The following is a 25,925-nucleotide window of genomic DNA, read 5'->3' as shown; positions in this document are numbered from 1 at the left end:
ACTGAAGGCAAGCAGGGAGCAACAGCAGAACGTCTTGAAAGTTGGCGGCAATTATTGCTGGGGTGGGGGTGTCCAGTAGAAATTTGTAACATGGGCCCCCTGACACTTCAACCCCACAATCCCATCCCACCCAAGAAAAAATCCTGAAGTTACGTTTTCTACATTTATGAATGGGGGTGGCACTGTGGGTTAAACCACAGAGCCTGGGACTTGCCGATCAGAAGGTCAGCGGTTCGAATCCCTGCGACGGGGTGAGGTCCCATTGCTCGGTCCCTGCTCCTGCCAAGCTAGCAGTTCGAAAGCATGTCAAAGTGCAAGTAGATAAATAGGTACCGCTCCGGCGGGAAGGAAAACGGCATTTCTGTGCGCTGCTCTGGTTTGCCAGAAGCAGCTTAGTCATGCTGGCTACATGACCCAGAAGCTGCATGCCGGCTCCCTCGGCCAATAAATCAAGATGAGTGCCGCAACCCCAGAGTCGGCCACGATTGGACCTAATGGTCAAGGGTCCCTTTACCTTTATACAAAGCAACTCTGTGTTTAAGCACCAAAAGGGGGGGTTGATAGTGACCCCCAAAATGGACAGTAAAATGCTTCAGATCAGGCACATGAAATCTTATGCCCTAAAGACCAGTGCTTGCCAAACTTCAGATAGCTGAGTCACTGTCAGCACCCCCTATTAAAAAAAAAGGAAAGAAAAAGAAAATGGATTTAAGAGTCTATCAGAATTTCTGCAAAGAGCCTTTTATGGCGATTGAGATAACTCAGTCAGGTAATATGAAATCACAGCTTATCAGTGTCTTCGTCTCTACAAGACTGTAAGGGCAAGACCTGGGAAAACTCCCAACCTCTAATGATGAAGATGCGATTATAATAACAAGTTTGAGATGTGGCTGAAATGAACAAATTAACAAAGAACAAACAAAAAAATCCATAGCAATGAGGGTTTGCAATGGTCAATGCAGCAGACAACCCCTTATTTGTTGTTTTGTTTTAAATTTTCCAAAAGAATAAAAATCCCCCAAGATGAATTCCTCCCTATGTTTCTATCCTGGGGTATACATTTTGATCTGAAGGAAACAGTGAATTTTGCAGAGGTGCAGCAGGGAATTTACTCTACAAATGGGTACTTTGAGACTATGAGAACTTTTAAGTGTTTAATTTATTTATCATTGAATACCAACTCTCGTAGCACACAGTTTAGGGAGTTGCTGCTTTATGATTAAGAAGCATTTAGCATCCAGTCCTAAAATCCACCACAGGTTTTCCTTTTGCTTGTTGCAGGTGGAATGGGTGAAGAAATGAAGTTCATGCTAGCATAATGTAATTAGATGCATCCTCTAATTAATCTCTATCTCATTAAGAGCATTCAGTTAGCTACCTTGGATTTTCACTGCTGCAGGGCTAACCCTAGGTAAATCCCAGATTATGTATCCTAACAGGTGTTATCTTAGAAATGAGTATCACTGTATTGTAGTAAGGTTAAGGCTTACTGGGAAATGACATACAATGAAATGAAAAGGATGTTTAAAATAATGTTTATTTTTTTAAAAAAAGACCAGAAGCCTTTCTCTTGGGAATTATCGGGATAGAACTACCTAAATCGTATAGAAATTTATTCATGTATGTAGCTACAGCGGCAAGAATGTTACTTGCCCAAAAATGGAAAGAAAAAGTCGTCCCAGCAAAGGAAGAATGGATACAAAAACTTATGGAATGTGCAGAAATGGCGAAACTTACTGGAAGAATAAGAAATCAAGACAACAAACTTTTAATAAAAGAATGGAAATGGTTTATTGAATATTTACAGACAAATTGTAAACAGATAAAAACACTGGCAGGAGTAGCATAATAACCTGCAGCTACATAAGAGTATATAGTTAAAGAAGTTAAATCAGTAAATTAAGTAAATCTGGATATGCCGAAGATATTAAAAATAAATTTAAGGAACCGCAGAAAGAGGGGGAAGGAAGTCAAGTTTTAAAATGTTGTAATGAATGTAAAAATCAGTGAAATCTGAAAAGCATAAATAAAATTTGAGAAAGAAATGAATATCACCATTATGTCTGTGCAAGTGCTTCTCATGCACCATTTGCCAAGGCACGTCACAACAACTGCAGACCGGAAGCATAGTTCACCTCCAGTAAGTGGCCCAATAGCCTAATTAGATACAGGGATAATTAGATACAGGATACTTTTCATACCAAGTGAGTTGAAAGAGCACTGTCCCGAACCCCTGGCCTCCCTGGTGGCAAGTCAGTATGTAAAGTCTCCAGTCCGGGGTCAATCCATGTGTCCAAAGTCCATAGATCCTGGAGCATCCAAGGTCCATCAACATGGGCAGTTGAGCAGACCCAGCACCTCAGCTCTGCTGCCCTTTTATACTTTGCATGCTGATTGCAGCATCTGGGCTGGATGAGGCAGGTGACCCTCGCCTGCTCCAAGCCTACTCCAGCTATCACATCCCTCCTCCCAGAGCTAGCAAGCTCCACCTGGCCAGCTAGGAAGCTGGGCTGTGGGCCCTTGACTGCCTCAGCCTCCTAATGTGCCACTCCCGCTGCTCCCTATGCCTGCCATGTTCGTGGGGACAGGGACATCTCTGGTGATGGGTCCTGTTGCTTTGGCTCCTGTGCACTGACCCCCGTCCCCTCATCATCTTCCATCACCCCATGAGGAAAGTTTGCATGAAAATGCATATATTAGCATAATAAACAACATTAAAATTCATATTAGGGGAAATTGCTTGCAAAAATGTGTATACATTTATATCCGGACCCTGAGATAATCTTCTGAGGCCCTCCTTCGTGTGCCTTCTCCTCTGGAGAAGTCTGGAGGGTGGCAACACGAGAACCAGCCTTCTCTGCAGTGGCTCTCCCTCTGTGGAATGCTCTTTCGAGGAAAGTTCACCTGGCACCTTCATTATACACCTTTAGGCGCCAGGCAAAAACGTTTATTTTTAACCAGGCCTTTGGTTGATCTTATTCACATCCTATACCCTTTTAAAGTGTGGCTCTTTTGGGGGGGGTGTTATTGGGTTGTTGTTTTTATTCTGATTATATATGTTGTAATCTTTTCTCTGATCCGCCCTGAGACCTCTGGGTATAGGGCAGTATATAAACTCAATAAATAATAATGTAATAATAGGCAAAATTGCATATAGAACTGTATGAGGAGAAATGTGACAAAAATGCTGATGAATTTTCATAGGGACTTCTTTTAGAGCAAGCTGATGCAGAAACATGGTGGCCAGAATTTAAGATGGGAAGAATGAGTAACTTAGCAGCTGGCAGCCAGCCCCAAACCAATCCCTCCGTCTCCTAGCACTATGAAGAAACTTCAGGCTAAGCCCTGAGAGTACAGTGGTGCCTCGGGTTACAGACGCTTCAGGTTACAGACTCTGCTAACCCAGAAATAATAATAATAATTATAATTATAAATAGTACCTCGGGTTAAGAACTTTGCTTCAGGATGAGAACAGAAGTCATGCGACGGCAGCGGGAGGCCCCATTAGCTAAAGTGGTACCTCAGGTTAAGAACAGTTTCAGGTTAAGAACAGACCTCCGGAACGAATTAAGTTCTTAACCAGAGGTACCACTATATATGAATTAAGGACTGCCTAGCCATCAAATTAGCCTTCTGCTATACAGCACACTATGGCAGATGAATGACTTGACTTTCCCCTACATTTGTCCTGAGGAGGAAGGAAAAATTCTTGACTGGTCCCGTCAGAGAGCTGCAATCCCACACAATTAAGACTGAAATCTGCTTAGTGAAATCAATACATTTAACTGCTCCTGTTGGTTTGCTGCTTAGGTCATAGTACACAGCACTGGACAAGCTATGGTCTTCCATTTTCTTCTTTTTGACAAATAACGTGAATTTGAAGCCACCCCACCCACTTGCTGCACCTGAGGATTTCTTTCCACAGCAGCTGTGATGCCAACTGGCTCCTGCAGTCCGTAGCCCATCCATTGCGAGTCCTCTAGAAATTGTTACCACTGACCAGCCATCACAAATATGGGCCCTCTATCAACACCACAACCGGGAGGTGTGAAGCTGAACTGAGGTGATAATAAGATTGGGCAAAAGGTGGGGAGGTTGGGGTGGGCAGATCTAGACATTTTTGCTGCCTGGGGCACAGCAGCACATTGCACTTCCACCTCCCTTCAAGTCATGGTTCTTGGTATTCAACACTGCTCAAGTTATTTTGGCACCTGAGGCAAAAAAAATCCACACGGGCCTCTTTGGTTTCCAATAAAACATTAATAAATAATTCTTTTCTGCCATTTCATTACACTAGGGTAGTTGGCTGCATGAGGCAGCTGCCTAATTGTAAGAGATTGCATGCCGCTAGTGAGATTAAAGGTTTATGATCTGAATTTGTGTGTAGTTGTGAGGGAGATGGAAACATGCCACAGTTGCAGCCAATCGTCATAGCGATATGTGCAAGAATCAGTAGGTTTATTTTCTAAAAAAATTGCCCCACCCGCTTGTGCATCTGCTGCTACTGTGTGCCCTTCTAAAAGCAGTTGGCAGGAAAATTCACACAACCGCTGCTCTGAATTATTGTACAAGGTGTGAGTGGAAAGTTCGGTGAGTGGTCACAGAAATTGGACAGCGAGAAATATTCAAACATACCACCTTACGGGCCTTTAAAGCAGGCCGCCTCTCATACAATGCACTGTTGACAACGTTTGTAGAACTATTGGAAACTTCTGGAGAAGTCCTCTTTTCGTACTGCTTTCAGTTCCCTTGTCACAGCAGCTTGGATGTGCGAAATGTTGGGAAATCTGTGCCCTTTCAGTGCAGATTTCAGTTTTGGAAAAAGAAAGAAATCCGGTGGGGCCTGATTGGGAGAATATGGAAGGTGGGAAAACTCAGTAACCTCAGTAACGATTTCACACAGAATATGCAATTCTTCCGCCATCATTCAGACGGACAAACGCCAATCAATAAGAAGAGGATTTGGATTTGATATCCCGCTTTATCACTACCCGAAGGAGTCTCAAAGCAGCTAACATTCTCCTTTCCCTTCCTCCCCCACAACAAACACTCTGTGAGGTGAGTGGGGCTGATAGACTTCAGAGAAGTGTGACTAGCCCAAGGTCACCCAGCAGCTGCATGTGGAGGAGCGGGGAAGCGAACCCGGTTCCCCAGATTACGAGTCTATCGCTCTTAACCACTACACCACACTGGCTCTCTATAACTCACAATCTCTGTTGACATTTGCCGCTGTTCTGCTTGTCGACGATCTGCTAGACCAAGGGTCATCTTCAATGGTTTGCCGCTCTTCACAGAAATGCTTAAACCACTCACACACTGTCTTTCGAGTTACAGCTTCATCTCCACACACAATTGTGAGCATTTTGTGGGTTTCTGACACCGATTTATCCAAATTGAAACAGAATTTCATATTGACTCTGTGCTCCATTTTCTATCACAACCCACTGCACTATTAACAGCTACTAAAAGCTATGGTTTTCCCAGTAGTGATGTATGGAAGTGAGAGCTGGACCATAAAGAAGGCTGATCACCGAAGAATTGATGCTTTTGAATTATGGTGCTGGAGGAGACTCTTGAGAGTCCCATGGACTGCAAGAAGATCAAACCTATCCATTCTGAAGGAAATCAGCCCTCAGTGCTCACTGGAAGGACAGATCCTGAAGATCCAATACTTTGGCCACCTCATGAGAAGAGAAGACTCCCTGGAAAAGACCCTGATGTTGGGAAAGATGGAAGGCACAAGGAAAAGGGGACGACAGAGGACGAGATGGTTGGATAGTGTTCTCGAAGCTACCAGCATGAGTTTGACCAAACTGTGGGAGGCAGTGGAAGACAGGAGTGCTTGGTGTACTCTGGTCCATGGGGTCACGAAGAGTTGGACACGACTAAACGACTAAACAACAACAAACGCTACTGCATGAACAAATCTATCAACAAATGTCTATTAACAAATGCTGAAACATGTGCACATATGCTAGCTGAGATACGGACAAACGCCTCCGGTGAATCCAGCAGTTCCCATTATCGCATACAGGGATGATTCACCCTACTTTCCGGTCACACCTTGTATGTATCTGTATGAATGAGAACATAAAATAGCCCCCATGTCGATGCCTTTTGCACTGGGGTCCTCATCCTGTCACAAGAGACATTAGAACCGTCTGCCCTGTGAGCAGGAGAGGGAGAAGAACCAAACTGTCAGCATCACAACCCCTTTAAATAGTTTTCAAAAAAACCTGCTTCATTAATACTTTGCTGCTAACCATTTTAAGCCACTCCGGCAGCCTTGTCAGCTTAAGAGCAGGGTAAGAATGCTTAAAATAAATAACTCTGCTCTGTTCCAGTGGAATGGTATATTAAGCAGCAGGTATTAAGCTTCGAGAATGGATTTTTGATTAAAGCGCCCTATTAAGGTAAATTATTTTAAATTATTGTTTTTTTCCAGCCGGTGCAGGAAAAAATGAATATGGCCATAACAGAGCCTCTTCTCTGGTAACTGTTACTTTCCTTGAGCACAGACCAACCTCCACAGCTGGTTCACTTTTTAAAAACAGCAGCAACAGACTGCCGTGCTAGATGGCAGATACCACTGGATTTCATTGGCACAAAAATATACACATATTTATTTATCTGATGGATGGATGAATTAAATAGCATTTATATACCGCTTAATAGTTAATGAATTAAATAGCATTTATATACCGCTTAATAGTTTGGAATTCTCCAAGGAGTGTGAAGATGGAAGCTTCTGAGTTCCGTATTACATGCTCTTCTGCTCTCTATATTTTGAAGGTGACCCAGAAACTGTAACTAAACCAGAATGTGGCAGCTAGACTGGTGACTGGGAGTGGCTGCCAAGACCATATAACACCGGCCCTGAAAGACCAACAATGGTTCCCAGTACAGTGGTACCTCAGGTTAATTTGTACCGGAGGTCCGTACTTAACCTGAAACTGTTCTTAACCTGAAGCACCACTTTAGCTAATGGGGCCTCCTGCTGCTGCCACACCGCCGGAGCCCGATTTCTGTTCTCATCCTGAAGCAAAGTTCTTAACCTGAAGCACTATTTCTGGGTTAGCGGAGTCTTTAACCTGAAGCGTATGTAACCTGAGGTACCACTGTACGTTTCTTACAAAAATAGGAGCAGTGGAAAGATATTTAGAATGTTGCACAATATCAGGAGTGCCCAATGCAGCCTCACTCCAGGGCACTGTGGGAAATTTAAATGGCAGCTCACACTAAGACCCTTCCATTTGAGTTTCCCATAATGACCTGACTGTGACACCATATTGGGTGTTCTAGGAATGTTTAAAATTGCAACCTGTAGCCCACTGTGTGCGGGGCAGGCATTATCACTGGTTCACAGATTGAATAATGACCCTTGCTTTGGAAACATGTTGTTAGCTCCAGAAAACACCGGGCCTCAGCAGCTTACTTGTCCGAGCTGTTTCTTGGCACCTGTTGAACCCACCTCCTCTACAGTTTCCTTCTTTCTGTTCAAAAGAGCACTGCATTCTGAATCATAGCAGAAGCAAGGTAGGCAACTGGAGCCTTTGATAAAGCTGTGCTTGACTTTTTCACTGCCCCCTGTTTTAATTAAGTACGATTAGCAAAATGTCATGTGGAAGTCTAGCCGGGGAACTGGAAATAAAATTCATCACCGGGAGCGCCGAGTGAAAAATGGGTTCTGCGAGGCAGCATGGCAATCAGAGCCCTGAGCCTGCCAGCCCCAAACCTTAGCAAGGGGAAACGTTTGCTTTCTAAAAAGAGTTCACCTAAGAAGCAGAACTAATTAGAAAAGATTAGCAGAAATGAAGCATGTAATGGCTGGAATGCGGCGGGAGCGGAGAACCAAAAGGCTGATGAGTGACCCTGACATTTGGGGAAACTTCTTAGAAAACCTGTGTGCTGCTTTCTGTACAATGAATATCTGACCGAATGCTCCTGTGCAAATCTGACTGGATACATATAGAATCATAGAGTTGGAAGGGACCCAGAGAGTCTTCGGGTCCAACCCCCCTGCAATGCAACACCCAGTCCTTAGCCACCCACCTGAATCTAAGAGGATAAGGGACATTTATTTGACCTGCACCAGAACCAGGGGTGACCCCCCAAACCAGCTGGGGAGATGGTTGCCGTGGTTTTTAGTGCCTCCACAGGCAGCGAACATGGCTGTTGTCAATCCAGCCTCAGGTTCAGGGCTGCCTCAGGTCACCCATTGACTTACCGTATTTTTCGCTCTATAGGGTGCACCAGACCATAGGGTGCACCTAGGTTTTTTGGGGGAGGGAAATAAAGAAAATAAAGCTGTCTTGGCTTCCTCTGTAGCCATGCACAACCTCTCCAGCCAGGAGAGGCTGCACGTGGCTTTGGCAGAAGCCAAGACAGCGAGCGGGATGGATCCCACTCGCTATCTTGGCTTCCTTTTTAGCCGCAGGGCTGGGGCAGGGGAAGCCCGAGCTTCCTCCGACCCCAGCCCCCAGAACGGGTCCAGGAGCGGCAGCGAGGTTGCGCGCAACCTAGCCTTCGCTCCCGGAGCTTGCTGCTATCCGCAAGCCTTCTGAGCCCGGCCATTCTCCAAAGGCTTGTGGATATCTGCCCGAAGCCTGGGGTGTGCAGCGCTGTGCTCCCCGGGCTTCAGGCTTCAGGCTGCTATCCGCATAGCTTCCTGAAGCCTGGAGAGCGAGAGGGGTTTTAAAAACACACACACCATAAATAGTAAGGCTAATGGATGAAAACAGCAATCTCATTAAATATCAGCTTGCCAGAGTCTGATTCTTTATCATCATCCACATATTGGGAATGCTGAAATAAACTGTACTGGGAGACTATCATTTATTTATTTTTGTAAGCACATGAAAGTTCAATAATTTACTTGATAATCTGTTCTCTAAATCCACCTTAGCTCTACTCCATTCTGCCCAATTATCAGGTTTTTCTTAATTACTCAAAGCTTTGTGTATATCTACACATTCTACACTAAGGAAAACTGGTCAAATAAAATGAACCACATATTTAATATGTTCTTTTTTCATAGCTCCCAGGTTAGTGAGAGAAGCTCTTCTGCTAAAAAAGCTGAGACCCAGGATATATGCTACTGTCACAGTAATGGGTTTGGTTTAAGCAAGAATAAATGTCATTACCTTGTCTGTTTTTTGTCAATTCTCCTAACTGTTGTCTCAGATTATTTTGTGTATGTGTGTGTGCGCGCGCGCTTTTCCAGGTTGGTTTTCCAGAAGCCAGATCTATTGTAAGTGCATAATGTATGCCTGTAGCAACCTCTGAGAATACAATGGAAGAACAGTAGATTACAGAAAGGAAACAGCCAGCCCCCTGTGAAGGCACAGGATAAAATTTATCACTTCAAGCTAATTCACCCCTGGAGAAGAAAAGATGTCCAAGGCTGAAAACACAGCAGGCAAATCAGTCTCCTGGGTGTCCAAAGGATAAGTGTGTCTCTATGTCTGTGTGCATTTGCATGGGTTTGAGGACCTGGCCGGATCCAGCTGGTCCCTTACATGAACACTTATCCTGGGAGTGCAATTCAATATGCATAAGAAGGGTGCCAAGGAAGAGGAAAGATACTGGCAGAAAATATGCACCGGAGGGGATGGTGGACTGGATCAGATTCATAATGTGTGTGTGCGTGCGCGCACACACACAATCTGTAAATACACAGCTTAGAGCTGTCCATTGATTAGAGATTTTTTTAGTTAATTCAACATTTCCCTTTTAATCAGTTAACTGGTTGACTTATTTAAATATATATGCCTATGACCACCTGTGCCTCTTTGACACACTGAGGTGTGAGAGATCTTGCAATTTAACAAAAGAAACATTATAAGAAATGACCATCCTTCATATTTCTCTCTCTCTCCCGACATCTAAGACAGTACCAAATCGGAATCAGAAGAGCTACAAAGCATGAAACATGTGGGACTGTAATAGCCTCAACATTTAAATTTTATTCCCAGCAATTAAAATTTGCCCCCACAGACTAATTAACCAAGACTTCATTTGTTTGATCTGCTGATTGAGCCTGTTAAAGTTTGCAACTACCTGTTACCTGGCTGAGATGACGTCACACCATGGACGAATAGCTATATGAAGCAAGGCAGGTGGGCTGTGCTCACTGGCCATGCCCCAGCCACTGTTTTGCCACTGCCCTCCCAATGGCCAAACATTGGAGAAAGATCTCACCTGGGGTGCCTGTTCAATGTATGCAGAGTGTCCACGTGATTTAGAACCCAATGTGATCAGGGTTCTGTGGGATGTGAAACACAAGAGCAGTCAAGTACAACATTCCTAGAGTGAACATGTTTACACATGGGGAGGGATCTTTGTCCAGCCAGCAGGTAAACTTCCTGTTTCCTTCTGGGCTGGGACAGACTTCCTCTGCATGTGACTGGAGGTGGGTGTGGCCTCACCTGTGCAGGTAATGACAAAAGCACAGGGAGGGCAGCCATCTCTCTCTCTTTCTCCACATGCATCAAAGAAACAACATCTACTAAGCCAAAGATGCCCTCTTGGCTCCCAGCCAAGAGAGGACAAAGGGACTGTCTTCTTATGAGATAGATTCCAAGTGTATGTTACTTCATTAAGCTAAGTCTGCCTTCTGGGATCTGATTGTGAACAGAATGTGAGTAAACTCTTTTTATACTTTTATAAAAGACTGTGTCGTCTCTTCTATTTTATGAGGGAATAAGGGGAAAATACCAGAACAGTTATTATAGAGGCTTTAGCGAGCCTGAGCAAACTTAAAATAAAGGGGAATGTTACTCTGCTGAAATTGTGGAACTTGTTAACACAAGTTGGATAAGGATATAATCAGACCATATATCCTCTCCTGCATCCCAGAACATTCCCACAGGTTCCTCATCACAGGGAGAACCCACACTCATATAGCAGGCTGGTTATTGGGGATGCAGCAGTGGGGCAGTCAGTGGGCCCAACCATTCTCTCCTGCAGTGTGAGATTATTTGTTGTGTGAGCTGAATAGGGCTCATGTTTCCTTTCAACCTCCAGTGTAGCCGCTTGAAACAAAACACAAGCATGTATGTGCACACAAACGTCTATCCATCTGCCTGCCTATCTGATGTGCAAAAAAGAAACCTATATAATCAACCCTCCAGCACAAATCAAACTCCCCCAATACTATCCTGTCTCTGTAGCTGTACAGGGCACACTGTCCTACTTCAAATAATGGAGCAAAAGGAGAATGATAAAAGCATTAGAATTTCTCCAAGCGCTTGATGAAACTGAATGCATTTGGGAAAGCTGCTTTTAAAATGCAAACTGGGGGTTGGTGCTGGCTCCCTGCTGCTCCTGCACTCTGGAACAGCCCCGTCTTGCCTACATGTTCCATGAAATTGAAGCAGACACATGAAATGTTAGGAGACGTGCAGTCCTTATTCTATCAAACAGAAGTAGTTTTAAAAGCACACACACAGGGTTGAAAAACACACAGGATCGTTAACAATGACTACTGCACAGAATCTGAATTTCCTTTTTTGGGGTGTGTGTGGGGTGTGTGTTGAGGTGTACCAGCCAAACCCGACCTCATAAACACAATGGGATAATGCAGTTGTCTTTGTGGAAAGAACTGATCTGCGTTGGGTCTTCTTCACACAATTTGCTGTCCTGGGATAGCAACATCTGGAATCTGCCCAGCCTCTTATTTGTCTGTGTGTTCAAGGGATGACCAAGAGTCAAAAGCCAACAGCCATAAGATCAGTCACACTTAACTCTCTAATCTTTCCAAAATGCTAGGGGTAAAATGTTGCCATGTGGAATACTCCTGTTCAGAGTTACAGCCATCTACACCTGGGAAAGGGTGTGTTGTTGTTTTCATGACTAAACGACTAAACAACAACACACCCTTTCGCAGGATACTCAGTTACATGTCATGTGACCCATACCACCCCAAAAAGCTCTAGCCTGAGAGTGTGGCACCCAAAATGGCAGCAGAGATCTTGCGTGAAAAAACAGGATGTCTCGTTTTCCGCCCGGGGCAAGTATGTCGATGTTGTGATAAACTAGCACTGCCCTCTGTGCATCACCCTTATCTTCTTGGAGCGGCAGCGAGAGTCCATTGAGTCGGATGGAAAAATTATTTTACTTGTTCATTTAAGCTGTTTATATAGCACTTGCTTACTGAACACATGGAGATATGGGCTGCATATGGATATTTTAGAGACCTGGGGAGGACACAGATTGTGAAAACAGGAGTTAGTGAGGGACAGCAGTAAGCCGAGTGCCAGTGTGCAAAGGAGAGGGGAGGGTTGTTGCATTAAGTTAACACAGGAATAGCTAACATGGTTACCTATGGGTGTCATTGGACTACAGCTCCCATCATCCTTGACCCATTGGCCATGCTGGCTGGGGCTTATGGGAGTTGCAGTCCAACAACTTCAGGAAGGTACCACCATGTTGGCTAACTCTGGTTAACGGCTGAAGAAATAGCGAAAGCTGGTGGGAAACATTTAAACTCCCATTTTAAAACAAGTAGTTTTAAAGTCATCTTAAAAAGCAGAGACATCACCTTGCCAACAAAGGTCCGTATAGTAAAAGCTATGGTTTTCCCAGTAGTGATGTATAGAAGTGAGAGCTGGACCATAAAGAAGGCTAATCACCAAAGAATTGATGCTTTTGAATTATGGTGCTGGAGGAGACTCTTGAGAGTCCCATGGACTGCAAGAAGATCAAACCTATCCATTCTTAAGGAAATCAGTGATGAGTGCTCACTGGAAGGACAGATCGTGAAGCTGAGGCTCCAATACTTTGGCCACCTCATGAGAAGAGAAGACTCCTTGGAAAAGACCCTGATGTTGGGAAAGATGGAGGGCACAAGGAGAAGGGGACGACAGAGGACGAGATGGTTGGACAGTGTTCTCGAAGCTACTAACATGAGTTTGACCAAACTGCGGGAGGCAGTGGAAGACAGGAGTGCCTGGCGTGCTCTGGTCCATGGGGTCACAAAGAGTCGCACACGACTAAACAACAACAGTTTTTAAGTAGTTTATCCCCCCCCCCGCCCCCATAAGGCAGGCAAGATGCTTTAGAGCCAAGAAGAGAGGGATGGCAATGGTGACTTTTACCACCACCCACATCTCCTTTTCAGTGACCCAGATATTGCCACAGGTGAATTGCGTAAACCCAGCGGTTGAAAAGCTGCCCATTGATTTAGTCTGAGCTCCACTTCTGAGGGACCAAATCGTACGTTAGCAGGATACTAAAATACTGTACCTTCCCAGCCCCCCCAAAAAGGATGGAGGTGGGGAAAAAATCTATGACCATGAGGGGAGCTATTAATGGAAGTGGAAGAGAAGAGCTGAAATGCCTCAGCTCATTATCTGGGCTTCTTTCCCTGCCGCCCTCACCAATAAATGAAAGGATTGTGGGATCTTTTCCTCCCTGAATTTGAGAGGGTATTCCAGGACACAGTCTGTAACATCTTGCACTGAGAGTAAGAGAGAGAGGGGGGAGAGAGAAGCTCAGCCAGTTTCCCTACAGGAACAGTCCAAGCCTGTTGAATACCCTCCTATCTGGCTCTTATTCTGCATCCACCTAATGAGGGTCAGCTGAAGCACCAGATTTCTCAAGCACTCATCAACCACACAATGCTTGCTGCCTGCCGGCCTGCCTCTCCTGCAGAACTGCTGGTACTGTTCATCTTCCCTTGTAGGCGAGGGGGCTTGTTCAGAAACCACAAATCCCTTTGTAAGCGGAGCTATTATCCGACTACAATAATTAGACATTAATTAGGAATGTGTAAAGTAGCAGAGACTGTCCCCCCAGAGAAAGAAAAGTCTCTTTTTGTGAGGACGGCAGAGACTACGTCGTGTCCGTTGCTCAAAGAGAAAACCAGGTTCTCAAAAAATGTGTGACTTTTCCGTTGCGTTACATATTATTTGAGCTGCTGTGCACAGAAGAGGGAACCACTCAAAAGCATAGCTGTCAACTTTTCCCTTTTCTTGCGAGGAAACCTATTCAGAATAAGGGAATTTCCCTTAAAAAATGGGAAACGTTGACAGCTATGCTCAAAAGATGATTCAATAACCCCTTGGGACATTTTAGATTTTAAAAATTATTGTATTTGTGCCCCGCTGTAAGAATTTGGCCCATACTACATTCACAGTGCTCCCCCCGCCCCTAGAAAAATAGATGCCGGCACTCACCATGAAGTTGTTAAATAAGTGCCACACTTTTTAACAAAAAAAAAAAAAAAAAAGAGGTGCCGGTATTGCATACTCTTGAAAAAAAAGCACTGTTTGTGTGCATGCTTCACACTAGCTGCTGAAGGTTTCCACAGCATGGATTATCTTTCAGTGCTCGATGGAAGGAAGATTAGGAAAAACTTGTTGGTTACACAGAACTCTTTAGTCAAAAAAAAAAAAAAAACAGTAGATGAACTAATGTTTTGCTTTAAAATTTAAGAGGAAGATGGTTATTGCCTATGGCAGCCCTACAATGTTTTCGGGCCATAGCTCCTCTCCATCGAGCATAGCCAATGGTCTGAGATGATGGAAACTGTAGTTCATCAACTTCTAGAGGGTCTCGCAATCATTTCTGTGAAACAGTCATAGCTGGTCCTATCAATAGTTTCTCTTATTAGGAAAATAGGAGGCACTACAGCTGGCAATTGCTGGAAATATCTGGTGAAGTGGGCTTTTGGCTGAGAAAGCTTTATCCCATGACATTGCATAAGGCACTACAAGGCTCTGTGTTTTATTTGCTGCCATGAGCCTAGCATGGGTACACTTCTAGAGTGCATTATTATGGATTCATACTGGGTTTCAATATGTCTTTTGCAGTGTGTGAGCTACCTCGAGGAACTTTTGTGTCAAAAAGAAGGATATCTTGGGAACAATACGTTAATGAAACGCATGCGTCTTCCTACTACTGTTTCTGAAGCTTGTGTTTAGTCTCCCCAGGGCTCAGCTCTTGACTGAGTTTTCCCAATGGAAAGCCAGACAGCCGCAAAGGGCACAATACCGCTGTCTGAAAAGGCTATAGTGCAACCAGAGTAGAAGAAAAGTAAACCAGAACATTGCGGTATAAAAAGTTGCTGAATTTCAGCAGAAAGCTACAAGGTACGCACTACCGGTAACTGGAAATGAAACAGGGTGATCACTCCAAAACTTTTGCAGGCACGAACAGCATCAAAAACAGGATTGCAAGGGACTGCCCTGATAGCAACATGAGCACAAATAATCATGAATGTGCAAAAAAGAGAAAGACATATGGAGAGGCTCATACAATTCGGTCAAAAATAATGGGTTGGATTCTTATGGGAAGCGAGTTGAATTTATGTGCCGCAGAAAGCAATGAGGCTAGTGAATGGGAACTTAACCTGGACGCAACCCATTGTTCCCTATTCATATATAAAGGTAAAGGGTAAAGGGACCCCTGACCATTAGGTCCAGTTGTGGCCAACTCTGGGGTTGCGGCGCTCATCTCGCTTTATTGGCCGAGGGAGCCGGCATACAGCTTCCGGGTCATGTGGCCAGCATGAATAAGCCACTTCTGGCAAACCAGAGCAGCGCACGGAAACGCCGTTTACCTTCCCGCCGGAGCGGTACCTATTTATCTACTTGCACTTTGACGTGCTTTCGAACTGCTAGGTTGGCAGGAGCAGGGACCAAGGAACGGGAGCTCACCCCGTCGCAGGGACTTGAACCGCCGACCTTCTGATCGGCAAGTCCTAGGCTCTGTGGTTTAACCCACAGCGCCACCCGCTCCCTATTCATATATACATTAACTCTATTTTTGCTCAAGTTGAGCAGGTCCCATGACAGAACAAAAGTTGCATACATGAAAAGCACGCAACATCTTCTACTACTCGAGACTCAAAAGCAGAAGTAGGACAGTAGGCTCTTCTTCCATTTCCAAGCAACTCCCTGCAGCCTTGCCATAAATTACGCCACATTTTATTATTTGGTCCCGTCATCGTTGGCTTTGTCAATGGGGTAGTGATTTGAGAGAACACGAACTGGATCTAGTTCATGGGTAGATCTCGGGGGAAGAGTGCAGTGGTAGCAATGTTCAAGTGCTTTCCCATGCAACATGGTCTGGAGAAATTTGCCAATGGGGAATCCTCCTCCTTGATCCTATATGTGGTGGTAAAGTTAGTACAACGCCCCTTGCTATGTTAAGCGCATTTCTGCAGTGCAATAATTTAGCCTGTATTACATAAGTGCAAAAGTTCCTGAGTTGGAAAGCGACGTGTGAATCACTGAGCTTTAGAGGGGACATTTTGAGTATGGCAAGAATCCAATGAAACAGAATCACACATATAGTGGAGCTTTGCTTTCTGTTTCACTAGAGAAGTTTCATCCGTCGAGGACACAAGCCATCCAACTCACTATGGCTTGTCTCTTCAGGCTGTGTATGCAGTTCTCTTATGCATTCACATGTTCCTTCTCTAGAACCCAATTTAAGATATTGTAACGGGCATGGTCCATTATTTGCCTGCTGAAGGGTATGGTGTGTTTGTGTGCCCACAATGCAAAAGACGTGGATAAAGTTATCACAGTCAACAAAACTAAGCAATATTAGATTAAGACACAATGGAAATCTAAATTTATGGCTTAGGTGCAACCTTTTTATAGGGTTTTGGAAGGCTGACATGAACTATTAATAATAGTAACTGCTTTGCTATAATTTGTTTCTTTTAAATTAGTATATGCTTTAGTTAAGAGAAACAAGGCATTGTTTATGCTACTAAAATTGTGTAATGCATTATCAAATGTATGTTGTAATTTTCAGTATGAAATAAATACAAGATAAAAATTGTCCCCCAGGCCAATTTGAGGTTAGCACTGTTCTTCAAAAAGTTATCCATAACTGCGTGCCTTTTCTAAAGTTTTGTCTTCTGTCGATCGATTTATCTGCCTCATGTTAATAGCTCCTAGTATCGGCAATATAAAACTATGTGGGTAACAACAGTTTTATGCAGGCAGCAACAGAAGGTGACCCAGATTACAAGGCATTGTGTACTAATTCCAAGTCTTCTTGCTTAATGGCAGCTGCTGTAAGCCTGCCTGATTAAGATTCACATTCGGCAGGCAACAAATCACACAGCCCCTTCAGACAAAAACACAGACACAGAAGAAGCGCGCGCACACACACACCAATTGTTGGTTTCAAAACCTGTTCAATAGAGCCATCCCTTCATAAACACAGATCATTCTCTGCCAGCTGAGCCCACTTTAAATTTCATGCTGTACGTACTGTCATCGTTCTGACAAAATGATGAAAGAAAACCCATTTCAAAAGCTTTTTTCACACCACCCTATAAAGCGGGAGTTTGTTGAAAAGGTTAAAAAAAAAGTCAATAATGGACACTTCCTTTCTCCTCCTAATGGAAGGGTTGTATTTACAAGAGAGAGAAAAATTAAATGCCCTGTGACATTTTGTGGAAGCTTTTCTCAGAGGTTTCCCTGTCCTCAGACTTCTGTGGCATGGCTTTTAAGCAAACGACAGTCCAAGAGAGCGTCAAATGTCAAAAACAGATGTGATGAACAGATTAATAAGTTGCAATAGAATGCATAAAAAAAGGAAATATATTAACTATCCATTTAACATTTTAAACCTTGAGCCTTAGCACATGTCTAATAACAACAAAGTTCAACACTGCTGAAGAACACAGGAGTATTTCCGGGGGGGTTGTCTTTTGAAATAACCATTTGTTCAAAAATGTTTGTCTTGCTGAGCATCTTAAAGTTCTATGGCCCCAAAGCCATCTGTTCTATAAGTTTTCTAGAACTTAGAAAACATACTTTTGACATTTAGGTCTCTCTCCCCCTACCCTGCCTGGCTGCCAACATTTATCATCTTTAGAGATTTCTGCTAGAACTGTTTTATCTCTTTACCTAGACACAATGACAGAAGAGAGAAACAAAATAATGCTTACTTTTTAAGTGAACAAGCAGCAAGAAACTGAGGTAGATGATGAGGAGAGAGTTAGTTTTTGAATAAGTCATATTCATCTTGATGGAGCATCCTTCTTTAAAGTTGCCAGTTATTCCCGGGGCAGGGGTTGAGATGTATCGCCTCCTACTTCTGCCCTAACCGCAGGCTGACAGTCAAGGCACAGGTTCCATTGCATGCCATCTCTGACTCTGCCCTTTGCCAAACGCAGCACCACAAACCTACCAACCGAGTTCCACTTAAAAGGCATTTGTGCTTGGGAAGATTTTACTCCAGCCGCACTGGGCGATGTCTCAAACCTGGTGCAGATTTCTCCACAAACTGGACTGGAGTCTCTTTTGATTCCCCTGGTTTTGTGAAGAATTCTGCCCACTGGAGAGAAACGGTGCCCCCAAACTGCATGCTGGAACAGTATTTTGTGAGAGTTCTCTACCCACCGCTTCCTCAATGCAAAGCTCCATTCAATTACTGTCCCCCAGGGTTGTATTAAAGAGCCCCCGATAGTAACACTTTGCACGTGTGAACAATAGATCTTTTAAAAATGGACTGGGCAAATAAAGCAATTGCTGTTTTAAGTGTTAAGAGATAGAAGAATTAACTCTCTACATAGGATTTTCATAGAGAGAGGAGTCCCTAATGGGTGTGCAAGAGCCAGCCACTTTGTGGGTCTCCTCCCCATAGCATAAGAATAATTTTCAACTTTTACACGCAAACATTTGAGCTGCACCAGTCGGAGCTCCAAAAACAAGACTAAATAGTGAGGAGATGCTTCAGTTCACTGTTCCAGGCTTTCGGCTATGAAGTCCTTCAAAACCCTCCTGTCCATTCCCCATCCCACTCCCATACAACATTTCACCCTTTACCATTGGCCAAAATCTCATTCCCAGTGCACACTTTCAGTCTCAATGAGCTCTCTGGGGATCCTTCCCATCTTTTGTCCCCCTCTCCAATATATTTTTGTACTTGTGCGAACCTTGGAGGTCCACTGAGCATACCAATACCTTCCTCCTATGCGTGGGTGATGCTGTTTTAATTACATAACCAATGGCACTCATGCCAGAAGATGAGAAATAGAAGAAACAAAATACTCCAGGGGCCCCTAAAGGTAAAGGTAAAGGGACCCCTGACCATTAGGTCCAGTCGTGGCTGACTCTGGGATTGCAGCGCTCATCTCGCTTTATTGGCCGAGGGAGCTGGCGTACAGCTTCCGGGTCATGTGGCCAGCATGACTAAGCCGCTTCTGGCGAACCAGAGCAGTGCACGGAAACGCCGTTTACCTTCCTGCCAGAGCAGTACCTATTTATCTACTTGCACTTTGGTGTGCTTTCGAACTGTTAGGTTGGCAGGAGCAGGGACCGAGCAACAGGAGCTCACCCCGTCGTGGGGATTCGAACCGCTGACCTTCTGATCGGCAAGTCCTAGGCTCTGTGGTTTAACACACAGTGCCACCCGCGTCCAGGGGCCCCTAGTTACTGGCAAAAGGCTGTTTTCTAATACCACTTTCTGGTAGAACACTGTCCCCAATTTGCCTTTTCAGATTTTGGAAGGTGCATTCAAAAACTATGTTATTTGATGCTGTTTTAATCATTGTTTTGAAGTTCTACTTACGCAAGCTGCCTTGAAAAGAGTTCATTTTTGAAAGGCAGGATATGAATGATTCAAGTATATTAATAAAAATATTATACACACCCCAGACACTACCCATGAAGAGTGGGGGGCAGCTCAATGCGATATTGTTACACTTTCTATTTTACTAGACATTTTGGGGGAGAGAGAAGACACAAACCTTCTGCTTTCTTTTCAGCACCAGCTGCTATGTGTGAACAACATCTAGTTACACCCAATATTTATTCACAAATTAAAATATTTCGGTCCCACCTTTCAAGGTCATCTAGGTTTCTAAGGAGACTCACAATACAAAATAATAATTAAAAAATCAGTGACTAAAAGCAATAATAATGAGTTAATTAAACGAACCAAAATACTACAGAAACTTAAAAATATCAGGGAAGCTATTCCCTGATCCACCAAATATTGAGAATTAGCTGCCAATGGCTCGGGATAAGATACATGCTTTCAACCGGCACCTAAACTTTTAATATTTTAGATGCCTGTCAAACATAGCTGGGGAGTTGATTCAAAACTTGGGGACTACAACAGAGGAGGCCATTTCTCCACCTCACCTTTGAAAGTGGAGAATACCTAGAAAAAGCCCCCATATATTATCTGTACAGATTTTGTACAGATTTTCTGGAAACAAGTAGTCGGACCTCAATCTCACTGTCCAAACCAGCACTTTGAATTGTACACTGAACCAAACAGGTACCCAGGGCAGATCCTTAAGCACTGGTTTAATATGAGCAAAGCTAGGAAGAGGGCCTTCTCAGTAGTGGCACCCACCCTGTGGAACACCCTCCCATCAGACGTCAAGATGAGTAATTATACTATAACCTTTAAAAGACATCTGAAGGCAGTCTTGTACTGTATAGGGAAGCTTTCTAACATGTAATGTTTTATTGTGTTTCTATATAGGTTGGAAGGCACCCACAGAGGTGGGGGCAACCCAGTCAGATGGGTGGGGTACAAATAAAGAAATTACTACTACTACTACTACTACTACTACTATAAATGTAAAGGTAAGGGACCCCTGAACAATTAAGTCTAGTGAAAGGTGACTATGGGGTTGTGGCACTCATCTCGCTTTCAGGCCGAGGGAGCTGGCATTTGTCCACAGACTACTTTCCGGGTTATGTGGCCAGCATGACTAAACCACTACTGGCACAACGGAGCACCGTGACGGAAGCCAGAGTGCACGGAAACGCAGTTTACATTCCCGCCAGAGCAGTACCTATTTATCTACTTGCACTGGCATGCTTTCGAACTGCTAGGTTGGCAGGAGCGTGGACCAAGCAACGGGAGCTCACTCCGTCGCAGGGATTTGAACTGCCAACCTTCCGATTGGTAAACTCAATGGGCACAGTGGTTTAATGAACCCACCCACAAACCACTGTTCAATGAAACTGCGGTCTGTATAGGTGCAATGGATTTCTCCAAGGTTTTCAAATCTCAGCTTAAACATAGCTTGCATTTTCAAATCAGATGGAAGCTGGTTTAAGGGGAAAACTTATAAAACAACAGTATTTCTCAAGAAGCTACAGGAAATTTATGGATTGTACTTAACTTCATGTGTACCTGGCTTCAAATACCAGCTGCAGGCCCATCCTGAAACCAGAGTAAATGGTAATGTACACACAGCCTTAATCCAGCCATATAACCAAAGAGTTGGAAGGGACCTCAAAGATTGCAGGAGACCTGAGACAATGGGGGTGAAGTCAAACTGCAGGAGAATTACAGTACCTGCTGGTGTTGTTGTCTCTTGATGGGCAACCAGGACCAGAGCTCCGTGGAGTGGGAGACTAGTAGAATCTCTGAGGTAAACTTGCCTGGAGGCAGACTCAGCATCCGAAGTCAGGTCCAGGCCTAGGGTCAGGTAAACAGCAATTCCATGTGGTCAAGATGGTCCAGGGGTCAGGGAATCCAATGGTCAAGACGAGCAGGAAGGTAAAACTATGAACTACAAGTGTTGCTTCCAGGGTCTGCTGAAGAAAGCTGAAGACAGCTGGTTCTCATCAGCACCTTCTCCTCTGAGTCCCTGAATGCTGATAAGCTACAGGTGGAGTCACTCTGCCTTATCTCCTTTCAGGCTGCTGTTCAGCAGGTGAAGCTGACTCTGTGGCCACAGAGACTGGTAACGCGTAACTGCTGCCTCCTATATCGTTTGTTTGTTTGTCTTTATTTATACTTTTCAACTTTATACATTTCACTAATTTTACAATCATTTTGACATTTCAAAACCTGACTTCCTTCTCCCTGTTTCTGTGGTTCCTTAAATTGATTTTTAATTTCTGCATATCCAAATTAACTTAATTTGCTCATTTATTCATCTTCTCTAAATATATACGCTTATGAAACTGCAGGTTATTACAATAATCCTGCCAATGTTTTTATCTGTTTTTATTCAATAAACCATTTCCATTCTTTTATATATATATATAATTTTTTTTATCTTGATTTCTTCTGGTAAGTTTCACCATTTCTGCATATTCAATAGGTTCTTGTATCCATTCTTCCTTTGCTGGGCTGCCTCCCACATTGTTTTTGTTGCTTTAGCAAGTCTGAGCGGTATGTATGGAGGTCCTGGGCTGCCCAGATGACATGGCCCACGTCTCGGCCTCACTGATGTGGCCCAAAGGAAAGCAGACCGATGCATTTGACACCGGTTTGGCTGCAGGAGTTGCCAGAACATGGCTTAAAAGCGCCCCTTTCCTGCTGGGAAAGGGGACCCACGTGCCAAAATATTCACAAGTCTTCTAATGAAGGGGAATCCACTCTCCACCTTCCAAAGCAGGACTGATCCACTCTGGAAGAGTTTGTACTATTAAGAAGACCTCCCTAGAGTTGAGCTGAAAATCTCTTCCTTTTGAACCCATCCTTTTTGGTCTTCTGCTATGGAGGAGGAGGGGGGAAACCTCGCTCCATTATCAATGTGGTGGCCCTTCAAATGTCTGAAGGTGTTGCTGGTGTTTCCTCTTCACCATCTGTTCTCCAGGCTAAACAAGCCCAGCTCTTTCAAACTTCCTTCACAGGATTTGGTCTCATCATTTCTGTCTCACCGAGTGACTTTGGCAAAACCTCGCAGTACTGTGGCACTATGTAGTAGCAATAATAATAATAATAATAATAATAATAATAATAATAATAATAATTTATTATTTATACCCCACCCATCTGGCTAAATTTCCCCAGCCACTCTGGGCGGATTCCAATCAAGTGTTAAAAACAATACAACATTAAATATTAAAAACTTCCCTAAACAGGGCTGCCTTCAGATGTCTTTTAAAGAGACATCTTTTAAAGAGACATTTATTTCCTTCACATCTGATGGGTGGCCTTTCCACAGGGCGGGCGCCACTACCGAGAAGGCCCTCTGTCTGATTCCCTGTAACCTTACTTCTTGCAATGAGGGAACTGCCAGAATGCCCTCAGCACTGGATCTCAGTGTCCGGGCTGAATGATGGGGGTGGAGACACTCCTTCAGGTATACAGGACCGAGGCCATTTAGGGCTTTAAAGGTCAGCACCAACACTTTGAATTGTGCTCAGAAATGTACTGGGAGCCAATGCAGATCTCTCAGAACCGGTGTTATGTGGTCCTGGCGGCTGCTCCCAGTCACCAGTCTAGCTGCCGCATTCTGGATTAATTGCAGTTTCCGGGTCACCTTCAAAGGTAGCCCTACGTAGAGCGCATTGCAGTAGTTCAAGCGGGAGATAACTAGAGCATGCACAACTCTGGCAAGACAGTCCATGGGCAGGTAGGGTCTCAGCCTGTGTACCAGGTGGAGCTGGTAGACAGCCGCCCTGGACACAGAATTAACCTGCGCCTCCATGGACAGCTGTGAGTCCAAAATGACTTCCAGGCGGCACACCTTGTTCTTCAGTGGCACAGTTACCCCATTCAGGACCAGGGAGTCCCCCACCCCCGCCCACCCCCTGTCCCCCAAAAACAGTACTTCTGTCTTGTCCCGATTCAACCTCAATCTGTTAGCCGCCATCCATCCTCCAACCGCCTCCAGGCACTCATGTAGCAGCTGTTGGCAAACAGGAGTGGAAGCCCAGTGCTTGAGGTGAAGAACACTGCCATCAGTGGGCTCTGCCTCATGTGGCAAAATGCTCTGAGCTGGCCCTGATTATTGCAGTCATCTCTCCCCCAAAGTATAGCTCTGCAGACAGAAGTCCCCCATTTGCTAAGGTGGGTACACTTCTCTGTCTGCAGACAGATAGCTCTGCAGACAGAAGTCCCCCATTTGCTAAGGTGGGTACACTTCTCTGTCTGCAGACAGATAGCTCTGCAGACAGAAGTCCCCCATTTGCTAAGGTGGGTACACTTCTCTGTCTGCCCACATTGGAAACAGGGAAGCATCCCCTACATTTCCTGCACAATTCGATGGTTTTCTTCTCTGTCAGGCTATGTTTACATAAGCAACTTAAACAGAGAGGTCATTTTCCCCTGCTGCAATTCAAGCAATAGCTGGGAGGTGGTCTGCTCTTGATGGGGTTACTCTGCTTCTGAAGGGGAGGGTACATAGCTTGGGGATGCTCCTGGATCCTTTGCTATCCCTTGAGGCTCAGGCGGCCTCGGTGGCACAGAGTGCCTTACATCAGCTTTGGCCCAGCTGTACCTCTATCCAGACACGGATAGTCTAACTTCTGTCATCTGTGCTTTTGCAACCTCTAGGTTAGATTACTCCAACACGTTATACGTGGGGCTGCCTCTGAAGACAGTTTGGAAACTTCAACCGGTGCAGAATTTGGCAGCCAGGTATGCTAAAAAATGGTTTGAGCATATAATGCCAATCCCGGCTGCCACTGGCTGCCAATTAGTTTCTGGCCCAAACTTTTGTTTCAGTATTTAGGGTATGTACCATATTTGCTCCACGTGCGCCGGCAGATATGAACGCTGATCAAGGAGCTGTGACTGCCAAAGCTGCCTGAGTGAGTGTGCTTGGGGAATGGGGGGGTCTGGGTAGCCAGGGGGCGACTGACGGAACCGGGTGGAAGGGACAATGTCCGGAGTGGGAGCTGTTGGGGGGAAGTACCAGATCAGGGTTTGTTGTGAGGCCAATAGTGAGGGGAGGCTGGGGGGGAGGAGAGAATATGGATGGTGGCATGTATTTATTTATATATTTACTTGCAACATTCCGTGTAGGATCCACGTACCTACGGGACCACCTCTCCTGGTATGCCCCGCGGAGGACCTTAAGGTCCACAAATGACAACTTTTTGGAGGTCTCAAGTCGCAAGGTGGTTAGATTGGTCTCAACTAGGGCCAGGGCCTTTTCAGTACTGGCCCCGACTTGATGGCACGCTCTGTCACAAGAGACTAGCGCCCTTGACATCTTTCCGCAGGGCCTGCAAGACAGAGCTGTTCCACCTGGCTTCTGGTTTGGACTCAGTCTGACCCTTATGTTTCCCTACCCTTATGGTTTTGATCTATGGGCTACTTTTAAAATGAGGCTGCATTTTAAATTGCATTTTAACCTGTATTTTAAATTGGGTTTTTTTGTTCCTATTATGTTTTTACTGTAATTTTACTGGTGTTAGCTGCCCTGAGCCCAGCTCCGGCCATGGGAGGGCGCGGTAAAAATAAAATTTATTATTATTATTATTATTATTATTATTATTATTATTATTAAATTATATTTTTATTGTTGTTGTTGTTATTTTATTATTAGACAACCCCCAATTTTAAACTTAAAAAAAATGGGGGGGGGGGAATATCATCTTATACACGGAAAAATACGGTAATTGAAACCCATTGAAAAAGCCTGAAAACATCCCATCCCACCCCGTTCCAGTGCGATGCATATATACATGCTTGTGCACATATTGAACGCACATAAACTGGGGTCTGCCTGTACCTCAAGGACTGCCCCTCCCCATATGAGCTGACTGTGTGATCCCAATCCGAGGTCTGGAGGGTGGTAACATGAGAATGGGTGTTTTCTGCAGTTGCTCCCTACTTGTGGAATGGTCTCCCCAAGGAGACTTACCTGGCACATTTATTACGTATTTTTAGGCACCAGGCAAAAATATTCCTCTTCTTCCAGGCCTTTGGCTAATTAAACAATCTGTGGCCTTTTAAACTGTGTGTGTCCGGGGCGGGGGTATCATTATTGTTTGTTAATATGACATGTATTTTTGTACTTTTATATTGTAAACCACCATGTGATCTTCAGATGAAGGGCAGTATAGAAATTTAAGAAACAATCAAACAAATAATCATATGCAAGCTGAGCCTATGGTGGAGGGGCTTACAGTATTAACACCCCAGAAAGTCTTGCTTCTCCCACAGTCCAAGCCTGGGATTCAAGCAGAAATCACTTGCTCTGCCTTCTGCCTTTAGCCTACATCTCTTTCGTACAACTCCTGCTATTG

At 44.4% G+C, this 25,925-nt stretch overlaps 2 protein-coding genes across 3 annotated transcripts in view; both read right to left on the bottom strand.

The window, feature by feature from the left end:
* Nucleotides 1–25,925, bottom strand: part of LOC310765406 (complement factor H-related protein 5-like) — a 316,979-nt gene that overhangs the window by 32,871 nt on the left and 258,183 nt on the right. The window lies entirely within an intron of this gene.
* Nucleotides 1–25,925, bottom strand: part of CRB1 (crumbs cell polarity complex component 1) — a 163,150-nt gene that overhangs the window by 113,449 nt on the left and 23,776 nt on the right. The window contains exon 1 of one of the 2 annotated variants that reach the window (XM_083620239.1): nucleotides 17,915–18,250. The exons of the other annotated variant lie outside the window; for it this stretch is intronic. Coding sequence (XP_083476365.1) covers nucleotides 17,915–17,990 — 76 coding nt within the window. The 5' untranslated portion in view covers nucleotides 17,991–18,250. Of the gene's footprint in view, nucleotides 1–17,914; nucleotides 18,251–25,925 lie in introns of those variants that run through there. 2 annotated transcript variants of the gene reach the window in all.

This window comes from Podarcis filfolensis (genome assembly GCF_964270895.1).
Source record: "Podarcis filfolensis genome assembly, chromosome: 6".
NCBI lineage: Eukaryota > Metazoa > Chordata > Lepidosauria > Squamata > Lacertidae > Podarcis > Podarcis filfolensis.
The sequence above is the reverse complement of the archived record's forward strand: the minus strand, read 5'-3'. Positions and strand labels throughout refer to the sequence as shown.